This window comes from Psittacula echo (assembly GCF_963264785.1).
Source record: "Psittacula echo genome assembly, chromosome: 5".
Lineage (NCBI taxonomy): Eukaryota > Metazoa > Chordata > Aves > Psittaciformes > Psittacidae > Psittacula > Psittacula echo.
This window is the reverse complement of record NC_137739.1, coordinates 31,231,658-31,257,704: the sequence shown is the minus strand read 5'-3', so window position 1 is coordinate 31,257,704 and position 26,047 is coordinate 31,231,658. Positions and strand designations below refer to the sequence as shown.

At 35.3% G+C, this 26,047-nt stretch overlaps 1 protein-coding gene across 4 annotated transcripts in view; it reads right to left on the bottom strand.

The window, feature by feature from the left end:
• SBF2 (SET binding factor 2) overlaps positions 1-26,047 on the bottom strand; it is a gene marked incomplete at both ends in the record, with an annotated part of 266,518 nt that overhangs the window by 19,705 nt on the left and 220,766 nt on the right. For 3 of the 4 annotated variants that reach the window (XM_080619951.1, XM_080619952.1, XM_080619953.1), the window contains 7 exons: positions 3,104-3,289; positions 4,513-4,614; positions 8,102-8,278; positions 11,013-11,197; positions 18,184-18,321; positions 22,104-22,300; positions 24,840-25,038. In XM_080619951.1, the coding sequence (XP_080476077.1) occupies positions 3,104-3,289; positions 4,513-4,614; positions 8,102-8,278; positions 11,013-11,197; positions 18,184-18,321; positions 22,104-22,300; positions 24,840-25,038 (1,184 nt within the window). Of the gene's footprint in view, positions 1-3,103; positions 3,290-4,512; positions 4,615-8,101; positions 8,279-11,012; positions 11,198-17,011; positions 17,108-18,183; positions 18,322-22,103; positions 22,301-24,839; positions 25,039-26,047 lie in introns of all 4 variants that reach the window. The other variant, XM_080619950.1, reaches the window with a different exon arrangement.

Below are 26,047 nucleotides of genomic sequence, written 5' to 3'. Positions count from 1 at the left end.
GACATCACATGCATAAACTCAGTTGTCTTAGAAACAGAGAATCTGCCAGATGCTTCTATGGTGAAAGAATGATTTTGAATTAATAATTCAGCTGACACCTGGAGATATTGGCATAAACAATGACTTTTTACATGATGATGCAGTTCTAATTCAGGAATTACTGCTTCATTTGTTTTCTCTGAATCTTTAGTTTAACCCATGACATTTAATGCACATATTAGCTCTATGGTGACTTTCTTATTGAACATAGCATGTTGAGACGATAATGGGTAAAAATATTTTGGAAGGACCGAATGTTTATTTCTGGTGAATTTAAAAAACCTTGATCACAAAACATTACACTTCAGGGTCAAGTTGCAACCTAATTGGATTCTGTAGTTGTCTAATCAGTTGCACAGAAATCAATGAAACTTAACAGAAATGTTCAAGTATAAATCTTCAGTAAATTTATTTTTCACAGTAAATTCCTATGAAACTTTCTCCATTTTATCTCAGAATTCTTCCCTAGAGTTTACAACCATACTGTTAGAATTTGGTACGTGAATACTATCCCATCATGAGTTAGGAAACTAACATTTGTAAGTCCATTTCTAGAAAAATTACTCAGAGTTGCATTCTAAATAGGATTGTAAGTCATTTAGCTTAAAGATTTTTTCTAACAGACAAGTCTATATTATATATATTACACTGATTATGCAGTAAAGCTGGGTACTCATGCCCTTTCTTGGCTGAACATAACACCGGCTGAAAAGATTGTAACACCTAGACAGCCCTATCTTCCCTCAGAAGTTACATCAATCCTTCAGATTGATGTGCTGAGCTGCTTCTAAATTGACACCCATCAAAATAAGACAGCCTTTTCTACCAGTATTTTTCTACTATTTTGATAGGAAATGGCAGGCAGGTTCACATGAACACCTTTGCTAACAGATCGGAAGAGTAGCATCTCCACCAGGGAAGAAGTGACGAATAGCTCCAGATGGCCTGTGGGAGGCAATCCTTCTGCTAACAGAGCTGCAGCCAGGGCAGGTGGTCACAGGTTAAAACCAAAAACCACAAAATACAGATCTTCCTGTAAAATCTATCTGTTAATAACTTGTATACTTTATATTAAAGGATATAGAGAAGAGTCAGCTACCTAGTGACATGCATTAAAGCTGCTGAGATGAATTACCATGGCAACTTTCTTCTATTTCCTTGACACATTCACATCTGTAGTAGAGTATTTTACATATCTTGCAGCTTGAGGCAAAATCACACCTGACATTTGTTAACAAAAGGGATTTATCGCACTATACACTTCATCCTAACTTTTTAAGACAGGATGTTTATAATCTATTATTCCATGTTCTTAGAACTCTAGATTGTGTTAAACATGACTTAGAGAAAAATCAAATATTTTTCCTTGAAGAAAACATGGTACATTCTGTTGCATGACAACAAACCAAAAACCTGAATTTAAGTTTTATCTTTGTTCTGAATAATGTATTTGTTTCCAAAGTTTGTGTGACCTGTGGAAGGGAGAAAAAATTACTCTACAGGTATGCGTGGAGAATTTCCTTGCTTTTCTTTACTCCATCTTTCTAAGATTTATTACAGTAAAACTGGAGCAAAGCATTTCTAGGGTGAGAAACAGGATATAAGCTGTACCTACATAAGCAACTAATTTGGAGCAAAAGGAGTAAACAGACTGAAGCAGCTGGTGCTCAGGTCCCTGCAGCTCCATTACGTATTTGTTGTTTTACTTTGGACCAGATTTAATCCGGTTGAGTTGATGACCCCATTGTACATTGATGACCCTAATAGTTTTAAGCTAAGTGATGAATCATCTTTTAAGGGATGGTGAATATTTAGTACATACCAGAAGCAGAACTTTGGGGTTAAATTCTTCTAAGAAAAATCTAGTACACATGCACCAAAAGGGCATCAACATATGGTAAGGAGAGATGCTGGAGGGATTTACTTCAAAATTACACTACTGCTTGAAATCATACATAGGTTTACTCCTTTCTACTAATACACAGACTATCCAGTCAGCTCATTAAAGCTTGGAGAAGACATCTTACAGCAGACAGAATACAGCACCAGACAAACGATTTACATACAGAACAGAATGAACCACCAAGCAAATGGGTTTCAGTGTTGGAAGACAAGGCTATTCTGTCCTGTTGCAGCCACTGCAACCAAGAATTTGTTTTTCCTACTCCAGAAAAGGAGCAATAACCTTAAGATGTTGTAAGGATTAGTTGGTGTGACAATTGGGCAGATTAACTTGTTTGAATGAAAAATGCAGTACTGATTATCTTTGGAGAAATCTCCCTATTTAAAATAAAAACTGCAGGAACACAGCCATTGAGAAATAGATTGATGAAACAGATACGACACATACTTCTACCATTTTCTAGAGGGGAAAGCTATAGGAATCAAACCAAATTCCAAGAATACGGTTATTAACTTGCAAGACAGCAATAATGATGGTTGCTCGTATTTAATGTCTGCAAAGCATTTATATTTACTGGTTTGAGATGAAGAAAACGACAGACTTTAGAATTAACTTGAAATGAGTGTAATATTCTTAACCTAACTTCTTCATACACAATGTAACTGCTGGTGTTCACCTTCTTTTGAACATGCAGTATACATAAAAACAAGAACATCTCAGGACCCCCTGGTTTATAGGTCGTTTTTTCCAGAACTGATGGAGTAAAAGGCCTCTTCAAAACTCATTGTCAAGCACAAGGAATTAAAAACTGTCTAGTCACTGTGCTAACAGTCAGTCAATTTCTTCTTTTGAATAAAGGTGCCCCAGGCTGCCAAAAGCCAGTCTTAAGCTTAAAAACCTTCTATTTGAAATCTGCATAAATGACCTTAGAAGATCTGTAATGCCAACCATTCCTTATGGTCTGTTTTGTGTGGGTGGATCGGTCCCCTCTAGGCAACCACTCCAGCTCTTTATGAGGTGAAATTCATTCCCTTCAATAAAACCTAGAGAAGGAGGTTGCTAGTCTTGTCTCAAACCACTAGCTGTAACATCTGAAATAGAGGCATCTATACACTTATTTATTAATTCTTCTTGTAAACTAAAATTAAGAGTTTGACTTACCTGATGCACACAGTCCAAGAACTGCAAGAAAACAGGAGCAAATCCACTACCCTGACAATTGAGAGTCAGACTACTACGTTGACTGAATTTATGACCAAAAGAGAGCCACTCTTTTTCCACCAGCATTCGAAAGCCTTCAAGAGTCCTATAGAAGGGATCGCTGAGTAACTGCACCAGAGATACTACCTAGATTACAAGACAGGATATACTGTGTAAAAAGCGACAGAAGTTAGGAGAACACTTCAGCCAACTAATATAAATATTCTATAAACTGTTTATAGTTCAAGGAAACAGAGGCCTTCATATAAACTCAATTACGAGTATTTTACCAAATATATTAAACAGTTTTATAAAACAAACCAAATCATATTTCACATGAAAAAGCTTCAAATAAATTGAGACTTTACAATACTGTAAAAGTCAAACCTGATCAACTAAAGACTTTGGAAGTCATTATAGTGCTTATCACATTTAAATTACATTTGAAATAAAACCACTTTTGATAATAAAACAGGATAATAAACATTTATAAAATAGTATTGGTTACCTCAGCAAAGAAAGTGTTAAAGAACTGGTCCTGAGGGTGACATTAGAGTTTCTGCAGTGTTGTCATGCTATGGTGCTCACTAGCCAACTTCAGCTTGTTTTTATACACAGCATTTCAGGAGACTAAAATGCAGCACCAACTTCTTTCACTTCCAGCTGTTTATGTCCCCTTCTCTATTCTTCATTTTTTGACAATGATTCCAATAATTATGTTAACATTCTTCTGTGGGTTTTTTTACCTGCTATCAGGGTGTTGGCTGCACACAAAGTTTTTATTTACCAGAATTACTGATATCTGTGTTTGTCTTCTGAAATATGACATAACTACACGTACACAATGCGTCCATTAAACAAAGCAGCAGGTCTTCATTCACTTAATTTATAGTTTGATTCAGAAAGTTATCTGTAGTGCTGATCTGTTCTTGCAGCAGGTGTTACGGTCTCTTTGGCACAAATTTAGTTTTCTCTCTGTGTGTGCTCTCCTAACTTCGTTTATGGAAAATGAATAGCAAGAGAAAGAATTCCTCTCCTTCCCTCCTATGCTTAAAGTGAACTATGCTTACAAAGATAAATGAAAAGTTGTGGGAACTTTCAGCTTTCATTCTCATACATGGTCAGGTGCAGGAATGCAGATTTTATACCTAAGCCTTAGAGCTGTAATTCCATCAGGACCTATGGGACAAATTCATTTTAAGAAACTCTTTTATAATGTAAATGCGAATGAATACAAGAATTCGTGCTTTCTAGTTTTTTCTCTGCTGCTACAACACAAATTGATTAATGTTATAGCCAAATTATCAGCCACTATTGTTTGGTGTTTTTTCTTAATATTTAGCTATTTCAAGGTTTTAATAGAAGCTTACTTGTGCAGTAATATCCCAGCCATCCTCCAAACAAACCATAACAGAAGAACCATTTTCAAGGAGCTCAGAGATGATGACACCCAACTGCATTATCCTGTGAAGCTATAAAATATCAAAAATAAGTAACATATTCAAGTATAACTTTCTAGATATTATCAATAAATATAATATTTTCATATTTAATATTAAATATGTATTCCAAAATCTACATATAGTGGAGAGAAATGCATTGATGCAACAGATTAGAAAGCTATAAAATATAACAGTCTTGGGATTTTAATCTAAACTACAACAAAACTGAGAAAAGATTTGAAGATAGGAACTTAAGCTATTAAAACCAATGAGTACTGTAATAAAATAGCCGTCATAAAAAGGCGAATGGGAACAACACACTTGACAGATTTATTGGAGCGAAATTCCATCCTGGGCTTAACACTAAAATAACTTCCTGTGAAATATTAAGGTTCCACAAAGTCACTAAGTACTTTAATGGGAGAACCCATGTAAGATATTTGCAAGATAGTATTTCTAATGCTCAATCCCATGGAAGTCTGCAATGAAATTCGTATCAGTAACAATAAGAATGAAAAAACCCACCCCAAACCTGAAAACAAACACAGAAAGATGCTATTTCTATAATCTGGAAATAGTTCAGGTAGATTACACAGCATTTTTTATATTTGAGTGGACTGGCTAAAACATATGGAAAGAGGACAAACTAAGTATTTGCATTTAATATTCATTATGTAGTGATACTAAAAGTCCTCAAGCACATGGGGTAATTTATTCCTCTAGGAAGGGTTATTGACTTGAATGAGATTGATTCAAACATGATACGTATAAGCAGGTTAAAAAAAAATTAAGTGAATTTGGGCAATTTGATTTTACTATGAGACTATATGTTATTATTACTACAATGAAAATATTTGTTATGTTTGTACTATTTTTGTCATGCTATGATAGCGTTCTTGGTAAACAACATAACAGACAGTACGTAAGCAATTCAGGTTTTTACAGCAGAATGAAACTGCTCTTTGCAGAGCACTGAATACAATTCAACCAATAGCAGCAGTACGAAGCTGAAAGCCTGAAGAAGGGAGAAAGCAGTACAGGAAACCAAAGAAAGAAAAAGATGGCAAGAGATGTCTAAGGTCATTTATGCAAGGAAAAAAGAAAGTTTGGAAAGTACAGAAGACACAGGAAAGTGAGTCAGGGAGAACAATATTAAAAAAATCCAATCCTATGAATATTACCAAGGTAATTGGGATGGAAACCACTTCACTCCTCTGAACATTCATATAGCCATTTCTTAGAAAATAAAAGAAACTAATTTTCCTGCAATTTTAAATAGGAAAAGACCGAAATGAGCACCACTTTTAAAATAAAGTGGCTTGTTTATTCTTCCATAATTTTAGGAAGGAGAATAGAAGAAACGCTGTTTTTTGCATCCTTAATATAGAAACTGATATGCAATCTGATTATACAGATTCAATATATAAAAATGCAAAATACTATTTGTATCATTTGTATAAGGGAAATAGGGCAGCACTTTAAATTTCTTCTTATGAATTCACACCCTTATAAACAAATATTTAGCCTGTAAGTGCCAAAGTCAATACTGTGTAACTTCTATTGTCCAGGAGAGGAAAGCTTACCACGATAAAAACACACTTCCAAGATGACAGATCTATGTTCTTCCACAGGAATAGTAGAAAATGTGTCAAATTAGTCATAAATTTACTTTATTACATAAGTCACATATGACATGATTTAACCATAGAAATGTGGTTTAAATGACATACAGCTAGTGTATTATGATCTAGTCCTAAGAGATTCACTATTACTTTTCCTCCAAAATATGCCAAAAGAGAGTAATTCGAATGTTATAAACTCTCCTCGATCTCTGTGCTCTTATAGTTCTGGTTTTGGCTGGAATAGAGTTAATTTTCTTCCTAGTAGCTGGTACGGTTTTGCTGTGTTTTTGCTTTAGTCTGAGAACAGTGCTGATAACACACCAATGTTTTAGTTGTTGCTCAGTAGCACCTATCCTGGTCAAGGACTTTTCAGTCTCTCATGCTCTGCTAGTGAGGAGAGGCACAAGAAGCCAGGACGAGGCAGATACAGGACACCTGACCCAAACTAGCCTAAGGGGTATTCCATACCACAGCACGCCATGCCCAGTATATAAACTGGGCGGAGTCACTCAGAAGGGACTGATCACTGCTCAGGTCAGGCTGGGATTGCTCAGCGGGTGGTGAGCAATTGTACTGCTCATCACTGCTGTTTACTGTTTCCCTCTCCTCTTTTGGTTTTTATATTCTCCCCCCTTGCTATTTTCCTTGTCATTATCATTATTAGTATCATGATATTGTATTTTAGGTATTAAACTTTTCTTATCTCAACCTGTGGATTTTACATTTCTTTGATTCTTCTCCCCACCCCACTCAAGAGGGGGGAAGAGGTGGGTGAGAGACTGTATGTGTGGTACTGAGTTACCACCTGGGTTTAAATGATGACATAGGGACATGTTTATTTCATTGAAGTGATATTCATTTATCTACATTTATCAGCTTGCTCAACTACTCTGTGATTGAAAATGTTCATATGATGATGGAGTCAAGTTTTCATGCTCTTTCCACTTCTCCCCTTCCTGAAGAATACGGTGGCCAGACACAGCAATGACCAACTCCTGTGCTCTCTATGGAGTGATAACACCTCAAGGGAAGAAATTAAGCCACTCTTTGCACTGTGTAGCACATTTAAAGGAGGTGTACATTTATTAATGCATAATTACTGAAATGACTGTGTTACATGCTATTTCCTCCTTAAGTAAGCAGCACAGGAGTCTATTCTGTTTTCTACGATTAATTGCATTTAAGAAGAATATTCCAAACATAACATAAAACTGCTTAAAACATTCACTATAATTGAAACAGTTTTAGATATACACAGAGCTGACTGTCCCACATCCTTCATAATTTGCATCCTGCAGTTACTTCCAACCCTGTTTTTGTTTGGTTAATCTTTCTGTAAGGGAATATGGGACAAGGAAGTAAAGGAACAGATATAGAGAAAACAGATGAACATACAAAGAACCCCCTCTCTCCTGCAAACACTTCGCCATACCCCAACAACAGATAACAGATGCTAGTTTATTTGCTAAGTACTTGTGCATAATGGAAAATCAGAATGAGAACGCTTACGAACAGCAGTATTTCAGTTTTAAAATCAAAAGGTTCATTTATTGTTCTATACTTTAATTTTTAAAATATATAAGAAAAAGCAGTGAAAACCAAGACCACAAATTTATATAGAAAAAAAAACGGTCATCTCTACTTGTGTATGTGTTCCATGCTATAAGCCATAAATTATGCCATAAAAAATGCCTCCCACATTTGTACATGTTATGATTGCATTAAAATAATAATGCTTATGGAACGACAGAATTGATAATATGCAAAATAATTACAAAGAACAAAGAAGAACAGCTGATTAGAACATAATAGTTCTCTGTCAGGAGAGACTGAAATTTATTTTGTGTAAGCAGAACTGCATATAGATTGTTAGAAGTATATGTCATATAAATTACCTGTGGGAACCACTCTGACTCCCCAAGTGCTTTAAGGAATGTTGCCTCAGAATCTGTAGGAATAGTGCTGGGAACACAAGCTCTCATCAGCTTTTTAAAGCTTGCCTTTGTCTGTCGGATGTCACTGAATTCAACAGGAACAAATTCACAATTCAAAGCAAAATCAAGTTTGAATCCCTGTATGAAAAGGACATCAGCAGATGTAATTTAAAAGGGAAGCATATTTTTCACTGACAGTCCCATTAAATCTCAACGTCTTGCATGCTTTATTGCTAAATATTTCCATTCCTAATTAAAAAACTGTTTAGTTAAACACCTTCCCAGGGTAATAAAAATCCTTACACCACTTGCAAAATATACCATAATAAAGTACTACTCATAACAGCAAAATGTATTGCATGACAGTCATACTTATGATAACAATAAATAATAGTAGTAAAACCCTAAAGTGATAAATCTATTGAGTTCTTTATACACAACATAATGTGCTTACTTTAGGATTTTTAAAGTAAATTAACAATAAATAAATAAAAATTAAAATAACTGTATGAATGACAAAGCACCAGTGTAGGACAGATCCTAGCACGCAATAATGCAGAAAAAAAAGTAACCCCCAAATCTAAAGAGAACCCCCAAAACTGCAAACTAGCTGACTCATCTAAGTGGTCACTGCACATTGAGACAGTTGTGTGTCTGAAGTACCTAGCTCAACACACAGTAGCAGTCATATTATATCAGGGAATACCTGATATAATTTCCAAGAAGTATATGAGGTTTTCCTAGCAGATTTCTTCCTCTTTTGTTTTACGTACTGCATTTACAAAATGGGAAATAAGAGGAGGACTGAATTAAAAGATCAAGTTAGCTAACTGAAAAAAACCCCAAAAAACTCTCAAACTACAATGAAAAGGATAATATGAGGAACATTATCTGGCAAAACAATTCTCATGTAAGAAGCATCACTGAAGATCTTTACAGCCAACATTTTAATTTTTCTTCAGAAATTCTTCTTTTATGGAATTAAACTTGTCTTGCAAATAATCTTCATTAAGCTGCTTCTAGGATGCCAAGCAAAAAATGGAGGAAAGTGAAAGCCCAGATTTAGTCCTGTTTATACTTTGACATGCTTCAAAAATAAATTCAATAGCTCAACTACTGAATTTTCCTTTTTTGAATGCTATGTTGTAATAATATATGATAAAAGCAACTGAGAAAAGTAGCACATTTTCCTTAAAATGATAATTCTGTTTTCATTATCAATTTGTATGAAATGCTATCTGGCAGAATAAAACAGGTCCTTATATGAATCAAGATCAGTAATGGATGCTCTGCCAAGCCCTTTATAAAGCCAGCAAATTCAAGTTAGTAGAATGCTAACAAAGCTAGGAAAATACTTGATAATAAAAAACCAACACAATTTCTTTATCCAAAACCAAAAGCTGAACTGATCTTACAGACTAGACACTAATCAATGAGAGGAAGTTTGAAATAATCAAAAGTTAAATATAAAAAGTTAAAATAGAAACAATATTGGAAAGAATTTTGATTTATCATTTTGATATAGATGATTCTTCTGTCTCCTGATATAACATAATTTCTGAAAGAACTGAACACTGATGTGTCTTCCTACAACCAATAATTGCTTTTGGAAGCATATATATTTCAAAAAAAAAGAAATTTAATACCTGTTCACATTTCAAATAAGAAAGTAGAAAACAACTGATTTTTCAATCTTCAAATGCAAAGATTTAAAAAAAATAATCTGCAAACATTTTCTGGAAAAAAAGTAAAACTACCAAGAATTAATGTAGATGATACTTGTTTCTTATACAACTGCATCTAAAATATTATAACCTATCCAAAAAGGTGTCCAAAACTGTAGACATCATGGTCTTTTTCATGTAATCAAATCAGGATGGACAGACTTCTGGGTTGTCCTTATTCACATCAATTTGTTTTCATGTGAATTTAAGTGCTGCTCACACTAACAAAGGTTTTCTTCTCTGGTAATTGCTTTCCTGACTAACAACATTCCATTTGCTTTGTAACATATTTCAACACATCAGGTAAAATAAAATTGCCCTTAAAATTTCCAAATAAGTCTGTTTCATGTTTCCCAATGTAGAAATCACTGAGATGGCAACTCAGCTGAACATTAGATGAGTAGTCAGCAGAATCAGAGTACAGTAGTATGCATTTAGATGTAATTAAGCATGGCTCTGAAAGCAAGAACTTACACAACTCCAGCACTTCCCTTGCAATAGCTCTGAACAGTCTCTGAAAGGGGCAGCAAGCTCCACTGCTGCTACGCTAGTCCCACTCTCTACATTCCCATCATTAATCTTTATATCAGCAGCCAAACTCTGCTGCCCTTGTTCCCTGCAAAGTCAATGCAGGCAGACAGTTACAACAGTGAAGCAATGGTGACTTCTGAATATGAAGGCTTTGCTGGAACCTCTGTGGCCTACCAATGTATTTCCTTCCTAGCTATGTCCTTCCCAAGTTGAATACTCTTACCTTGTACAAAAGCTACTCCATTGCTCTAATAATCTATTATCCATCTTTGTCTCTCTTAGATCTACTACACATCAGCACAAAAGCCCTATTTGGGCTCTACTCACAAAACTTGTGAGTTTGAGCCTGATTTTCAAGATAATTTAGTATATTTTAATTTATGTTAACTTTGTGGTATTCTATGATTGCAGAGCTCAATTTTCAGCCCCACTGAGTTATACAGCATTAATTCTTATTCTGCATGTAGGAATAATCCTCAAAAGAGTGTACAACTTTAGGAGTTATCCATCCGCCTTACCTAGAATATTATTTTCAGTTTTGCAAGAATATGAGGGTTTTTAAACTCAAGCCAAATAAAAACTATGTTAACATTAAAAAAAGAAACAACTGCCATTACCCGTAACTGAGATTTTTCTCCAAATATATAGAGGGCTGCTTGCCGCCTCAAAAGCTGACTTTGCAGAAAAGTGCTGCTGCTGTAGGAAGTGGTGTTATCCTTCCCTGCAAGTCTTGCACCAACATCAATGAATGGGGTCTGAGTGTTGATAAATCGATTGCTTGAACGAAGACTCGCCCATACACCTTCACAAAGATGAAAAACAATTTAAAACCTCTTTGCATGACGCAACGGAGATCATAATTACTAAGGCACATGCTAAAACATAATTTGGAAAGTAGAGAGCTTAAACATGTCATTTACATCCCCCACAGGACATAACTAACAGCACACACTGGAAAGGAATATTTTCATAACAAAAATTGTCAAAAGCATCCTACTGCATTGTGATTTTACCTAAGAAACTAATCAAACTCTGCAAAGCTCTTTCTATTGTAGAGACAATGGTTGCAACCGTGTTCCAGGCCAGGCTGGACAGAGCCTTGGGTGACATGGTTTAGTGTGAGGTGTCCCTGCCCATGGCAGGGGGGTTGGAACTAGATGATCTTAAGGTCCTTTCCAACCCTAACTATTCTATGATTCTATATCAGTAATATAATGATAAAATGAATCACAACTTGCAAGTAATTAGCATCCATGTAAGTGTATGGAAATGAAATTGCTAGTGTTGTCCATTTGAGAAGTAGGGACAAAAAACTGATGTATTTCCTCATTAAAGGCATATTTTTTTGGAAGTCTAACCCATAACAGTACTATATAATTACTTTCTTCAAGAACAGAAATAGTATAACTTTAAAATCTCCTGTTACTTAGAATCCTTGTGTTTCTTTTGTCCTAGACAATGTAAAACTATCAACCATATTGTATGATAATGAAAATCTATAAAAGGATGATCAATATTACATTTCAGGGTAAAGTATTTCATAGATACTTTTGAAATGCCATGATTAAAATGCAGAATGCCATGAATTTTGGTTTCTAATTGTCCATTTCTAATGGACAATTAGAAATGAAAACTAAGTTCTTTTTTTAATCATGTGTTTCAGGACTGTATTCTAGCAGATGTAACTATGGTACAGTTGTGTGAGCAGAGATGCCAAGTAGACCACAGTCTTACAATTTAATCTGGCAGTAAGAATGCCATTACTCTGGCAGCAGTGCTTGGTACAGAAATCCCAAAGCCTGCACCAACACAAACTTGAAACAGTGCACTGTGACGTGGAACCACAGACTTGCCTCTGAAAGCAGCACGGCAATATTCGAATGACATCGTACCAACCTAATTACCTCTGCCTCTTGACAGCATTTTTTGTTTGCATATTGTGCCTTCCTGGTGCAGCTACTGTCATTTCCAGAAGAGGAAATTCCTATAGCACACAGATATGTGTGCTACAGGCTCAGATCATGCCTAAGGAAGTTTAGTGATTTTTAACATAAGATGAAGTAGTGATAAATCAGATTGGCAAGGCCTGTTTAGCATTAGCAGAGGAAAAGACAAGAGTATTTTTCTGTTTCTTGTGTCTTAGTAACAAGGATTTAGTGAGACTGTTTTTGTGTGTCCTAGTGACGTATGTGAAAGGTTCTTGATTTTCAGAATATAAATGGCACTACTTGAAAATCAAATCCTTTAAGTATACTAAACTTGGCATTCAAATGGCAGTGTGAAATTCTTTAACCCATTATGCAGCAAGTCAGATTATCAGAAGAGACTCTTGTCCACAAATCTGTGAAAAAAGATATCCAAAAGAGGTACCAGAGATACCTTGTAGCCATAGAAATTTAGACACTACAGTACCAAAAAGCCCCCTCCAGCTCCTTCAGGAAAATCCAATAACATGCACAGTCAACATTTCTTTCACAGAAGGAAAAAAGATGCAGGTAACAGTAAAATCCCACTGAGATAGCTCAACCAGCAAAATAATTTTATTCTGGTTTTTAGAAGCAAGATTATGTTTCTATTAAAGAATAATACTGTAAAGTAATCTTCAGCAGGGACTTGTCTGTACAGTTTAGCTCGTCTGCCTCTCTGGCTGCTAGACTTAGATGTGAGCAAAGAAATAGGAGTAATTGAGGATGGCTGGCTAGGAATTTACGACTTCCTAACAGTTCTAAATAACTTCCACTTCAAAGACGGCCAGTTTTAATACAATACTTCACAAAGTAGTATATATGTTTAGTATAAAGTTTTGTTCCACATCTCAACTACCACAGATGAAATAATAAAGACTTCAGCCAGCAGAAATCACAGCAAGCATACAGTAAGAGGAATAACTGCTTGTTTGTTTGGTATGAAAAAATGTTAGCTTCAACACAGACAACTGTACCCAAAGATGATATTTACAAAAATACAGTGTCACTTTCTAACATTTTATATATGCAGGCCACCATTAGTGCCTGTAGCACATCAAAAGCAACAAAATGGGTTATAAACACATGAAGATGAACATGTTTACCAGTGATGCATAACAATGATTGAAAGACATTTTTATCTCTGTTCTAATTTTGCCTACTATCTTATCTTTTGTTAGCAGTATCCAGCTTTCATTATTTGGCATATACATTCTTAGTACATCTTTCTAATTTGGCAGAGACTTATTTTTTTACACAAAAAATTTTCTACAGATCATTCCACATTAGGTCATAACAGTATTAAAAGAATAACCTGGTGAAGCATGTGACTAAATCACTGTCACTGCATCTACATTCGATGGCCAAAACCCACCAAAACTAAACCAAACCACAACACTGAACTAAAGCCCCAAAATCTTGTTAATGCCGAATCAAGGCTTTCCATCAGTACCACTTTAGCATGTATTAAGATAAGGTAGTAGTTATGGAGATGGTAGAAAAGAATGTGCTTTCAGGACACAGAATACAGTACCTTGATAGACTCTTCCCTTAGTTGCTGATTTGGAATTTGAATGAGTGAAACATTTATCTCTGTACCCAAGCACTGGTAGATAACAGTTAAGACAGAAGAAGGAGGAATGGAATGCACATTGGAGCGAGACAAATTGCAGGAGAAAAGAAAAGGGTTACTTATTAATTTCCAAAGATCTAGCATATATTGAATTTCTTTATAGTACATGATTTATCAGACAGCAGAAATCTTAGTCATCACAAGACAAAACATCAGTCAAGCTAGAAAACCAATATAAAATGGGAAGGAAGTACCCATTTATCAAGAAGGAGTAATTTTCATTGTCATTGCAATAGTTTCAAACATGTAGCACAGCCATCATGTGGTTTTCCATAATTATAATACCAAAGGAAAGGTAATGATTAAATCATTCTGCTGAATTCTTCATTGAAAGCTGCTGTCCAGCAGAAAGTCAGCATAATTAAAAATCTCAACCTCAGTGCTTTTTTTAAAAAAAATGGTTCAGTCTATTTTAGGTACATAATTGGATGGGCCTCAAGATCAAATCAGAGTGCAAGTTGTTAGTTTTATACCTACAAGCATTTTTAAGAACTGTGTAAAAGTGTATGGTTTAGAAAACATTTAGTATCTATCACACAAAGATTCAAAATTTCTCATTTTCAGTGGGAACCTTGTATGCTTATCAGCATATATGTATTTTTGGCTCAAAAGCCACATCAACACAAGCGACTTCTTTTATCACAAATATTCTATTAAAACATACTCAAAGTGTTAATGTCTGCTGCTTTTAAAATAAATGTCTGAATGAGTCTGTATTCATTAATTGTAAATACCCTAGTATTTTTCCAACAGCAGCAAACCATACTGAAAAAACATTTTAGTCTATTAAATTCCACAGAAGTGCCAGGTAAGAGCTGCTGTTCCACAGAACCACACTATAAATAATGTAGGAAGAAAAGGGATGTATTGAGTGAACTTACAATTCCTATGAAAGATATCAACCAAAGTGTTGCCAAAAAAAGAAGTCCAAGAATGAAAATATATTATGAAATGTAAGTATTTGGCCAAATATTTCAGATCAGAAACAGCTTAACTGCGCTTTAGGCAAATACTTTGCTAACATTGTTCCAGATAAAGTTAAAAAACATACCTGACATGGACATAAAAATCTAGGACAATTGATGAGTATTCGGAACAATGATGATTTCTAAAAATGAGAAATACTATTCAAGCACTGGCTCTAATCCTCTAACTTAAATTTAAAAAGATGTGTATTAAAAATACATTCTTTGGCACAAAAAATAGAACGTGTAATTTTCAATTACTGTATCATAGCTGAACCTGACTTTTGAGCCCTGGTACGTGTGACAATAGAAATACGGAAAGAAAGGAGGATTCAGAATCAAAACCAAAAAATACTGTGTTTGTGTTCTGTGGAGTATACTGCACAATTCATAGCTGCTTGCCTTGATAAAGTAGAAACTAGCTAATCCCCTTGTCCTTTTTTTTTTTTTTTTTTTTTAAATTTTATTTTTTATTTTGAGTTCTGCTTGGGATTATGAAGGGGAGAGATATCACCATTTTCAGACTGCTTGCATAAGTCTGGTTTTCCAGCTGACCAAAAACTCTGTATTTTGGTCCTACATACAGTCTCAACACTACTTCACATGTGAAATGTAACTAGCTTGAAAAAGTAGTAAGAACTCTGAAATAATAAATCTGGTGAATCAATTTATTTGAGAACAGCAATTCTATACTTCATGTATTTTAGAGTTTCTTCTAGAACTATGTTAGCTAATCTAAAAAACTAGTTTTTACTTTTCTTCAGGGATACTCCTTTTCCCTCTTCTCTCTTACCCTGTCAACTTCTCACCTTCACTAGTACTTGTCAAACATTCTTATGTTCCAGCAAAGCCCTCATGTATCCTGCTGAACTGTGAACAGACTGCAGACACTGGGCTGTAATTACACCTTTCAGATATATAGAGCAGGTGTGGCATAAACCCAGCAAGACACAAGATAACTTCTCTGCCTTCTTCCTGATTACTGCTGAAATTAAGCCAAGAGACATAGACTTCAATGTCTGACATAAAACAACACATCTGTGATCTAATACTGTCTTGATAATAATACTTTTTTCTTCATTCTTCATATTGATACTAATAATTTTTTCTTCACTGAGTAGCTACAAACTCATCCTATCACACTTACCACAAACTCTAATCCCAGAAATCTGCAACAGCTATTTCAGTAATCCTTTTGTCTTCAAAAGACAACTTCCATACAGTCAACCAGCAAGCTTTCCCGTACTTATCAGGAGCACCTTTACTGCCTCTCAGCGCCACTTTGCTGTTGCCACTTTTGTCCCAACACGAAGGGTTGGAATACAACAAAACATCATCTGTCAGCTACCCAGCATTTTCACTATTCCAGAACAAAGTCAGCTGGGCACAGTCACCAATTTATATAACAATTTCTATCCTAACAAATATATATTTAAGGAATTTGATAAGCTAACTTATGTATGCATTGCACATCAAATAATCCTGACAACTTCATCAGACTACAAAAGTAGTTGGAATTAAAGCTTCTTGTAAAAATGACACTGACGAGCCCTTGTACATAAAGAGTCTATCTCCCAGTTACTATGCCTGGCCACATAATCCCCCCCCCCTTACCCATACTAATATTATTCAATAGATTATTTACAACTTTATGAACCATCAGCTAACCTTCAGCAAAATGCCAGTATGATCTTTAATTGGAGATTCTAAAGTGCCTTCAGTTGTAATATACAATCTGCATTTTCAGGACATATATTTTAGACAAATTACAAATACTGATGAATCACAAAGTATTTAGAAACTTAAAGTCACAATTGAGTGCTTAATTTTCCACTGATTTCCAACACGAAACAAGCTTTACTTCAATGGTAAGTAAAGGACTTAAACAAAAATCAGATACTTAAATAATGTTAAGGACTGAAGCTAATCTGTAATTTCTGTTTTGTTGTTTCATTGAGTAATGAATTGGTAAGCAGTGTAATTATTTTTATTTCACTAACACTTTGTTATCATTTATTACTTTAAATAACAGACTTTGAGCTAGTCTTACTAACCTCCTTGAGCAAAGCTATTGGATAGATTTACATCCAAATGTCCTGGCACTACCTGCTTAAACACAGTAGACATTCTTGAAGCCCTCCTTTCAGTGCCTAAAGTCAGCCAGAAAAAAAGAACAAAAGATTAAAAAACTACAGTGTTACTCAGACTAATACTTAACTAATAAAATGCTCTTTTTCACACAATACAGCTAATTCTTGCTAGTTTTGTACTTCAGATTGATTTTTTAAAGACGTGTACACTGGCAACAGTATGGAGATGTTAGATACAGCTAAGCAATCAACATATTTTACAGTAAGTAAAGCAAAGCATACACACTTTGGGAATGGTGTTATTTTACAAGAAAAAACACTGTTTGGCTATATTAGGCCAATTGCAACCAACTGAATAAGACAAGACAGACATAATTTCAAGTGACATACGCCTCTTTCTAAGACATTGGGGTTACCTTCACATAAACCTTACCAAGTTTCATCATGGAATAACTGAAGTAGATTAATTTCTTCATGGTTCCACATACACGTAACTCAAGAGTATTATTGAAAGATTTTACTGCAACTGAAGCTATACTTAAAAATGACATTATATGCCCGTTATGAGCATGTAACACACATGAAAATGCCTATATATTGCTTCTGTTGCTGCTGCAACTAAATACTGTATCTGTTCATGTACAATCTGAGCTTGTAAACTCATATTTTCCATTACATGAAACGGAGTAGTATTTTGCATTCTCTTAATTTCGGCAGTCTCTTATTCAATATACAGTTTTCAAGACACTTAATTTGTTATGAAAGTATTTAAACTGCATATTTGCTTTTGATTCTATTATATAATGTAAATGTTGCATTTGATTAAAAAAAAAAACTAAAAAGTTTTGGCATCTTGATATTCTGGAGAACTTTATTTGTTCCAGAATTGTAATAAATTACTAATGCTTCATGACTGGCCACCACACTCAAGTGATTTCTTCAAAAACTATGACCCACAGGTGGTTGTTTACTCTCAGATTAGGAATACCAAAAAGTATTTTGGGAAAGATTATAAATGTGTAAGTGTAACTGCAAAGAAACAACAGAACTCATAGCGGTCACTGAATTAATACCAAATCAGAGAAAACTCACTTTCAAACTTAATCATAGAAAAGTACTATGTAAACCGATTTTACCTGGAGACAGAGCAATTGTTGGTCTAGCAGTAAGAGTGTTACTGCCATTCATTTTGCAGTGGACGGATATCACATTCAGTAAGGCTTGTAGGTATTTCTCTTGTTCTATACTGCTTGAAGATTCTAAAGAAGTAGGAGCTACAGTCACAAGAACATTAAAATGCAAATAAATTTACAAATATATAGAATAGCATAATAAAAAGCTTATTATGTAGAGGACAATATTGAAAATGTCATGGTTTGCCTATCAAAGGTTCAAAAAGCCATTCCTTTGATGACAAAGAATAGTCAGATGTTCATCACCTGGCTGGAGAGCAGCACCCAGCAATGTTCTCTGCATTCCACACCACAAAGCTAAACTCCTGAAAGAGTCTGTTACCTCATGGTCACTCCTAAAACATTCATCCTTAGCCAGTGATGAATACAACAGAATGGAAATTGCAGTTTTCCCTTCACTTTCAGAATGAAAAGTAACATGTCTAAGTTTGTGCTCCTCTTCAGCAAATTTCACCCTTTTTAAGAAAACCTGTAGAGAACAGTTAGAATTGTTTCTGTAACAAAAGCAAGTTAAAATCATAATTGACCAGCTATTTTCATTCCAGTAAAGCAAGATTACTTACCTATAACTGGAGATTCCTTGAGATATATTGCCCATTCACTGAAAGTATGCATATCTCAAAAGATAACAGTGTTCATGCACTCTGCTGTATCAACAGACACAACCTACATGTCCTTCAGGTAACCTGCTCCCAGAATCTGACCTTTTTAATAGAATGAAGACAAGAGGAAAGAGGATGGATATTGCATGCACACCTGGATAACACATGTTAAGGGATCTCCGATTGTGAAAAGTAATGTTCCTGTTCCCTGGAAACAAGTCCACCTGCTCTTTCACCAGTAGGTAACCTAAGTAAGTGTCTTCCTACATGCATAGGTAATTTACAGCAGGGGGGTGTGTGGGTGGGAGAGATGAGGTATCTGCACTGTTGTATCACAATTTCTTCTCTGAAAACCACTGAATAGACCTTTAAATGCCGGCAGTTTCAGATGACTACTCTATAGATCTCACAAAAAGAGTAATTTTTCAGTTGTTACTGACGTTGTTTGAGTTGCTGGAGACATGGAGAAGGATCGTTTCAAAAAGAGAAAAGTGGCTGCAAAGACTGGATGAAAGCAAAGCCAGAGAGGAAACAGACAGTTCAAAAACAGAGGGCAGAGAAAATAAAAAGGCAAGATGAGAAAGTAGGATGCTCTGAGAAAGTACTGAAGTTAAACAGGCAGTGCACTAAAGACAATCTTCAGACTTTAAAAAGTTAAGAATCCAATAAGAAAACACAGAATCAAAAATAAGGAAAAAAAAAGTCTTAATTGGAAGAACTCCACCCATTTGTGTCCAGGTAGAGGGGCCTAAAGGAAGGGAAGGAGATAAAGGTCAGGTCCTGCACCATACTAGGATGAGAAAAAAGTGTCCAATCTCAGAGAGTTAGATTTTTGTTTCAAATGCCAAACAAAAATTTTTGAAGTCAAATTTATTGCAGCCACATCTGGACTCACTTTAGGACAAAAATGTCAGCTGCTTAAACCAGGATTTGGTATCTTAACTTCAAGAGCCAAGATTCGGACTAAGAGATAGAGAGAGTCAAAGAGTTTGAGTACATTTTGACGAACCACAGTGGTAACTTATAAATAGCTTTCTTCAGTGATGATCCAATCAGATTCTATGCTGGAGACTAATAGACAGTAACCTAACTAGCTAAAGGTGGCAAAAGAAATTTCAAGACAGCCCTGTTAAAATTAGTATCTAAATGACCCTTTTAAAATTAGTGTCTGAATTGGAAGCACAATCATGGAATGATTAGAAAATGTACATGCAGGAAACATCACGCTGTTTCTGTCTGACAAACTGGAACAAGCCTGAAGAAAAACATTATTTTCTTTTCAACTATTAAGCAGGGTTTACACATCCTGAAATCTGCTTAAATGATTTCTGGGTCCCCAAGTCCATGAAGCAATGCCACAAAAACTCAATTTAGGTCTTAACAATTTAGTTAAAAGAAAGGAAATGAAATGGCTAAATGAAAGGATAACATCCTTACCACTGGCACTTATAAAATTTTATTTTGTGAAGAGTATTATGTGTGTTTCAGGAAAGAGAGTAGGGAGATGAACAGCTTGACTTAGACAAAAATCTCTTACTGAACTGAGCAGACACCTGAATTAAAGATTGAGGAAAATTTTGCCCTTCATCTTTAATCACCAATCATCCCTTCACACAGTGCTTAACAGCAGTATAAAGGAATGAATTGGTGACTGAAGCATTAACCCCTTACCTGCACAGCTGAACAGGAATTTCTACAGAATAACTGATTTTTCAAGTGCTGTATCATGCATGAAGGCCATCACAACAGCAGCATGGATTTGAGCAGAAGAGATGGAGATCCCAGTAATATTATAAATCCCAGGAAAGAAATGCATTGTTTAGCAATGCAGTGAGATTGCCTCAGCTGCTAATGTGTTCTCTATGCGCCTGAGAGAATCCATCTTTATCTTACGACAGGTCCTAATATAGTAAATAATCTAGCCTGAATCAAAATAACTGTCCTCTTGGGCCATGTTACTACATACAAGAAACATAGCTGGTATTCCTAGATAGCATTTAACCAGTTCTTAGTAATTCAGGTGCAGAATGTCATACTTAGAACTACAATGCTCTGCTAAAATATACAAGTCAGTTTTAATAGCAAGCCCAGACACTGTCTGATGTAAAAAATGTTCTTCTAGTACCTCTAAAATGGTGAGATTTTGAAGGTGTATTTGAGATATACAAAACCTCATGTAGGTAAGCATTATGTCTGATATAAACTGCTCTTTACAAGTAGGAAAATTGTGGTTTTCATAAAGATACTCAGTGAAGGAAAAATTGAAGAGGATTCGATAATCTTCAAATTACTTTCATGTGACTTGCACTCATTTATACAGTATGCTTGTTACAGGTTTTGAGAAATTCAATAGAATAAACTCCTCATTAGAGTAATACCTTTAATTGTGTTTTAGTCATTACTGGGGTGAAATACAAAAATAAACAGGACCGATGAATTCCTTTGCTACCTTAATGAGTTCCTGTTACTTCAATTTTACCTCACATTCTCTTTTTCTCAAAAAAGAAAAATTACGGTCTAATTTTAGAATAATTTCTAAACAACTATCACTGTGATTAAAGAGAAGACTGGCTTTTCTTTCAGCGATACGCCAAATTCACTCTTGGCATGAAATTAACTCTGAAGAAACTATCAGCATAAGAGATGGTAAATCCAGGTAGTCATAATAAGTATCCTAAACACTGCCTGTGACTGATGAAAGTCAACTAATGTTCTTTCTAAAATTCATGTTGCCCTAAGGTTATATTCTTCTGAAAAAAATATTTTGACAAATCTTGTGGTGGTCAAATCTCGATCACACAAAAGAAGAGATTTACTTAATGCAAAGACCCCAACTATCTTTCAGGTCTATGCTTTATAAAAGGAAGATAAAAGTTAAACTAGTATTATAATTAAAAACTTGAGAAAAAACAGTGGATAATAGTCTCTCTAGTATTTCGTATAACCCTCTATTAAAAGGAACAACACACACTCATATTAACCAGTGCAAAGGAAAACATAGTTTAAGGGAACAGAGTAAGTGTGCATTATGTTTGGCAGAAGACATAATCTCTGATTAAATTTTTCTTTGACATTTTTTAACCACTTTCATACCATTCAGGATCTGCTTCTTGGCATACAGTAATTAAACTGCACTAATATAATATCAGAAAAGCAGTCATATCCTGAGACTTGATTCAATCATATCACTGACTTCCACTAGAAAAGTAACTATTTCTACCTAAAATTACTTATACAGAAAGTGTAACTGCATCAACTCACCTGTAGTGTGTGTGTTTTGGGATTTGAAGAGGCCAACAACACCTTTTCCATGAAAGCCCCCTGACCGAAGTAGAAGAGTACTGGTTTTAGTGTTCTTCCAACAAACAACTGGTAAGCGATTGTGACGGTAACAGCGAGCAACTCTTTGCAGACTGCTGTCTTGAACAGACTGAGGTACTACCAGAAGCCCAGGATAACTTGTATTGACAAAATGGGGAAAAAAATTGGGGGGGAAAAAATTAAAATTGCTTTCAAAATGTTAAACAATGGAAAAAAAAATCCAAAAATTACAAGCTGAATGTACATCTTGTTGAAAATATACCTCAACTGTTACAATTATTTATTTAGTAACTCTCATTTTCAGTCCAATCCTAGCAAGTACGTTGATTTGTAAAGAAAACTGCATTTTAAAAACAACTTTAATGAAAAAAAAAAAAGAAGAAAAGTAAGATCATCACTACTAGTCTCTCTCCATTTAAGGTTATGTTGTTTTATTTGGTAGTATTCTTCTTCTTCTGTGTCTCTTCTCAGTCACTATAAGTGGCTATAAATGGCTAATAAATCGGTATTTTTGAGCATGACAGAAACGTGAATGTTGGGGCATTCAATGCAGTAGTTTTGTTCTGACACTTGTATATGAAATATGAGAATTGAAAAGAAAGAATGTTAGATTGCCTAAAGTATCACAATTAAAACAATATAGTTTGGTTTATTTCAAAATACATGTAAATTTTACAGTCAGATTCCTTGGAACAATAAATTTGAAATTGTGTTTTTGTGAACTTTTTAAAGCACTACAATACATTGATAGATTACGAAATTCACTGATGCAATACCCTTAAAAATAGAAACCCCAGCAAGATGGTAGCTTTGTTCATGTCAGTGAAAGAAGTATTCAAGCACTAAGAAAGATTATTATTTACGTCCTTCAAAAAAATTTCAATTTAAGCGCTGATTTCATTTGTAGAGAAGAAATTAAGTTAGTGCTTACTAAAGTTTTGTTCCTGTAAATTAAATTCTTCAATATTCATTGAACTGCCCTCATACAAAATCAATGTACATACTATTTATAGTCTACTTAAAACACAGTAACCAAACTAATACGGCATTAGATATGTATCTATATCCTGAGATTTTTAATCCATTCAGATATTAATTATCTTTTCAAAAAATCCTACCAAATATTAAAATCTGGTGGATTTAGGAAAGAGTTGTCTGCATAATGTTCAAAGAATAATGAAAATGTAGATTTAATGCCTTCATCTGCGCAATCACTGGTGATTGAGCAAAACTGGTTATTAGTCTGTTTTTCTAGATACGCTTGTGAGGTGGGCTGATGCCAACCTCATGAAGTTTAACCATGCCAAGTGCAAGGTCCTACACCTGGGTCAGAGCAACCCCAGGCAGCTACAGGTTGGGCAGAGAAGAGATTCAGAGCAGCCCTGCAGAGAAGGACTTGGGGGTGTTGGTCGATGAGAAAATGAACATGAGGCGGCTTCAGTGTGCACTTGCAGCCCAGAAAGCCAACCGTATCCTGGGCTGCATCAAAAGGAGCATGACCAGCAGGTCAAAGGAGGTGATCCTGCCCCTCTGCTCTGCTCTCGTGAGGCCTCACTTGGAGTATTGTGTGCAGTTCTGGTGTCCTCAACATAAAAAGGACATGCAACTGTTGGAACAAGTCCAGAAGAGGGCCACGAGGATGATCAGGGGGCTGGAGCACCTCCCGTATGGAGACAGGCTGAGAAAGTTGGGGCTGTTCAGCCTGGAGAAGAGAAGGCTGCGTGGAGACCTCATAGCAGCCTTCCAGTATCTAAAGGGGTGCTATAGGGATGCTGGGGATGGCCTGTTCATCAGGGACTGTAGTGACAGGACAAGGGGTAACGGGTTAAAACTTAAACAGGGGAAGTTTAGATTGGAAGTTCTTTACTGTGAGGGTGGTGAGGCACTGGAATGGGTTGCCCAGGGAAGTTGTGAATGCTCCATCCCTGGTGGTGTTCAAGGCCAGGTTGGACGAAGCCTTGAGTGGCATGGTTTAGTGTGATGTGTGCCTGCCCATGGCAGGGGGGCTGGAACTAGATGATCTTAAGGTCCTTTCCAACCCTAACTATTCTATGATTCTATGATTCTACGATTTTATGTGTTAAAATACAGCACGTGACTTTCAGCACATGACAAATTTTTAAAGTAGTGTAGATACTTTCATAAATAAAATTTTAAGATGAATTTTTTATGAAGAAAATAGTTATATATAACAGTTTCTAAGGCTTGCTTTTTCATTTAGGCATAACTGTATTTTAATGCAAATAGCCTAATGATTTAGACATCAGTACAGAAAACCAAGAAAGAGAAACTCCTTTAAAAGGCAATTTACAGTATGTAGATTAGGCTCTTCCAAAAGCCCCACGGGCACTCTCTTTTCATGGGCTATAGAAAGAACCAAGGAAGGAAGACTTGTGTTGTCTGACACAGCTTCTGCAGTAGTTCTAAAAGCTCACTTCTGGCTACCATGGCTGGCAGTCTTTCCAAATCTGATGAATACATACACAGCCATGAGAAGACAAATCTCTGAGTGGAATATAAATAGCTTCAAGGTCACTGGTTGAACACTCCTACTGTGGACAAAAATTTTCTCACAATGAGTTGCTTTAATGGATACATCATAGGATGTGTTTATTATGTCATCTTTCTTTTCACTTCACTTTTATTTTCACTACTTCACTGAATTGGTAAACTCACCTCCTGCAAAGTGAATACATCCTGTTCAGTGCAGTTACTCTCAAGTATTCTGGTTTTGAACGGGAAGAGTTACTACTGATGGTCCCTAGTCCCAAACGCTGATAGTCCCTGAAACAGGCTCTTTCTACTAATTGCTCCATTGTTGATTTTTCTGATGCTTTTAGGGTACCACTTGTGTGCATCTCACTGTCATCTGAAACTGAAGTGAAAAATCTTTAGAGTTTGCTATTGGGGAAGCCAGTAAAACAATGCTGTTTTCTTCTGAACAAAATACTAGTTTGTTTTACTGCCAATGACAAATTACAAGAACTAATACATATAAACCACGGTTTATAGAATTATAAATAATAAAATAATATTTTAGTTAGGAAGTCTGAATACATTGCACAGTTACCTACTGCACTTGTGACTGGCATGGCTGACAGCTCTCTTGCTAAAATCCTGGAAAATGTTATCTTATATATTCATCTGAATGGAAACGAAGGCAGATAATCTTTCTTTCAACAATTTATGAAAACCTGTTAAACTTTCAACTGCTATACAAAGATATACACAAGCCAGAATAATAAAAATTGTGCACATAAATTCCTTAGAACTCCAGGTTAAAATGGACCTCACAATTCTTTTAAAATATGTTCAAAAGATACAACAAACATTTTAAGGCTTAGTTCAAATTAAAAAAATGTTTCTGTGTCATAATTTCACAACAGATGACTGATAGTTTCTTAATGCCTCAGTTTCAATGTCAAAGAGCATCTTTCTTCAGCCGTGAATGTCAGCAGCACTTTCCAAAGCAGAAAAACCTTCAACCATGAGAGAGAAAAAACATGTCACAAGTTCAAACTACACTGAAATTCAAGTCAAGCAAGGTCTTGGTACAATACCTGTCACCTGCCTGTTATTGACACTTCCAACTATTTCCAAATACTTCTGAAAGCAGACTTACTGTTCACAGCATGCATCAATTACTTGCTACCATCTAAAACATGGAAATACGTGCATATGAGGGGAAATACTTCTTCATGAATGAGGCACTAAAAGGTACGTAAGGATTTAAATTTAAAACAGTATTTTATAAAAGTGGAAATTAATTTTTTTTAAAAAAGAATTATGGTACAATTAAAATTTTACTGGCAGTAGACAATATTAAGAATTTACAGGAGTAGAACCCATGCACTTTTTTTTGGTGTGCATTTTAGCATAAAAGT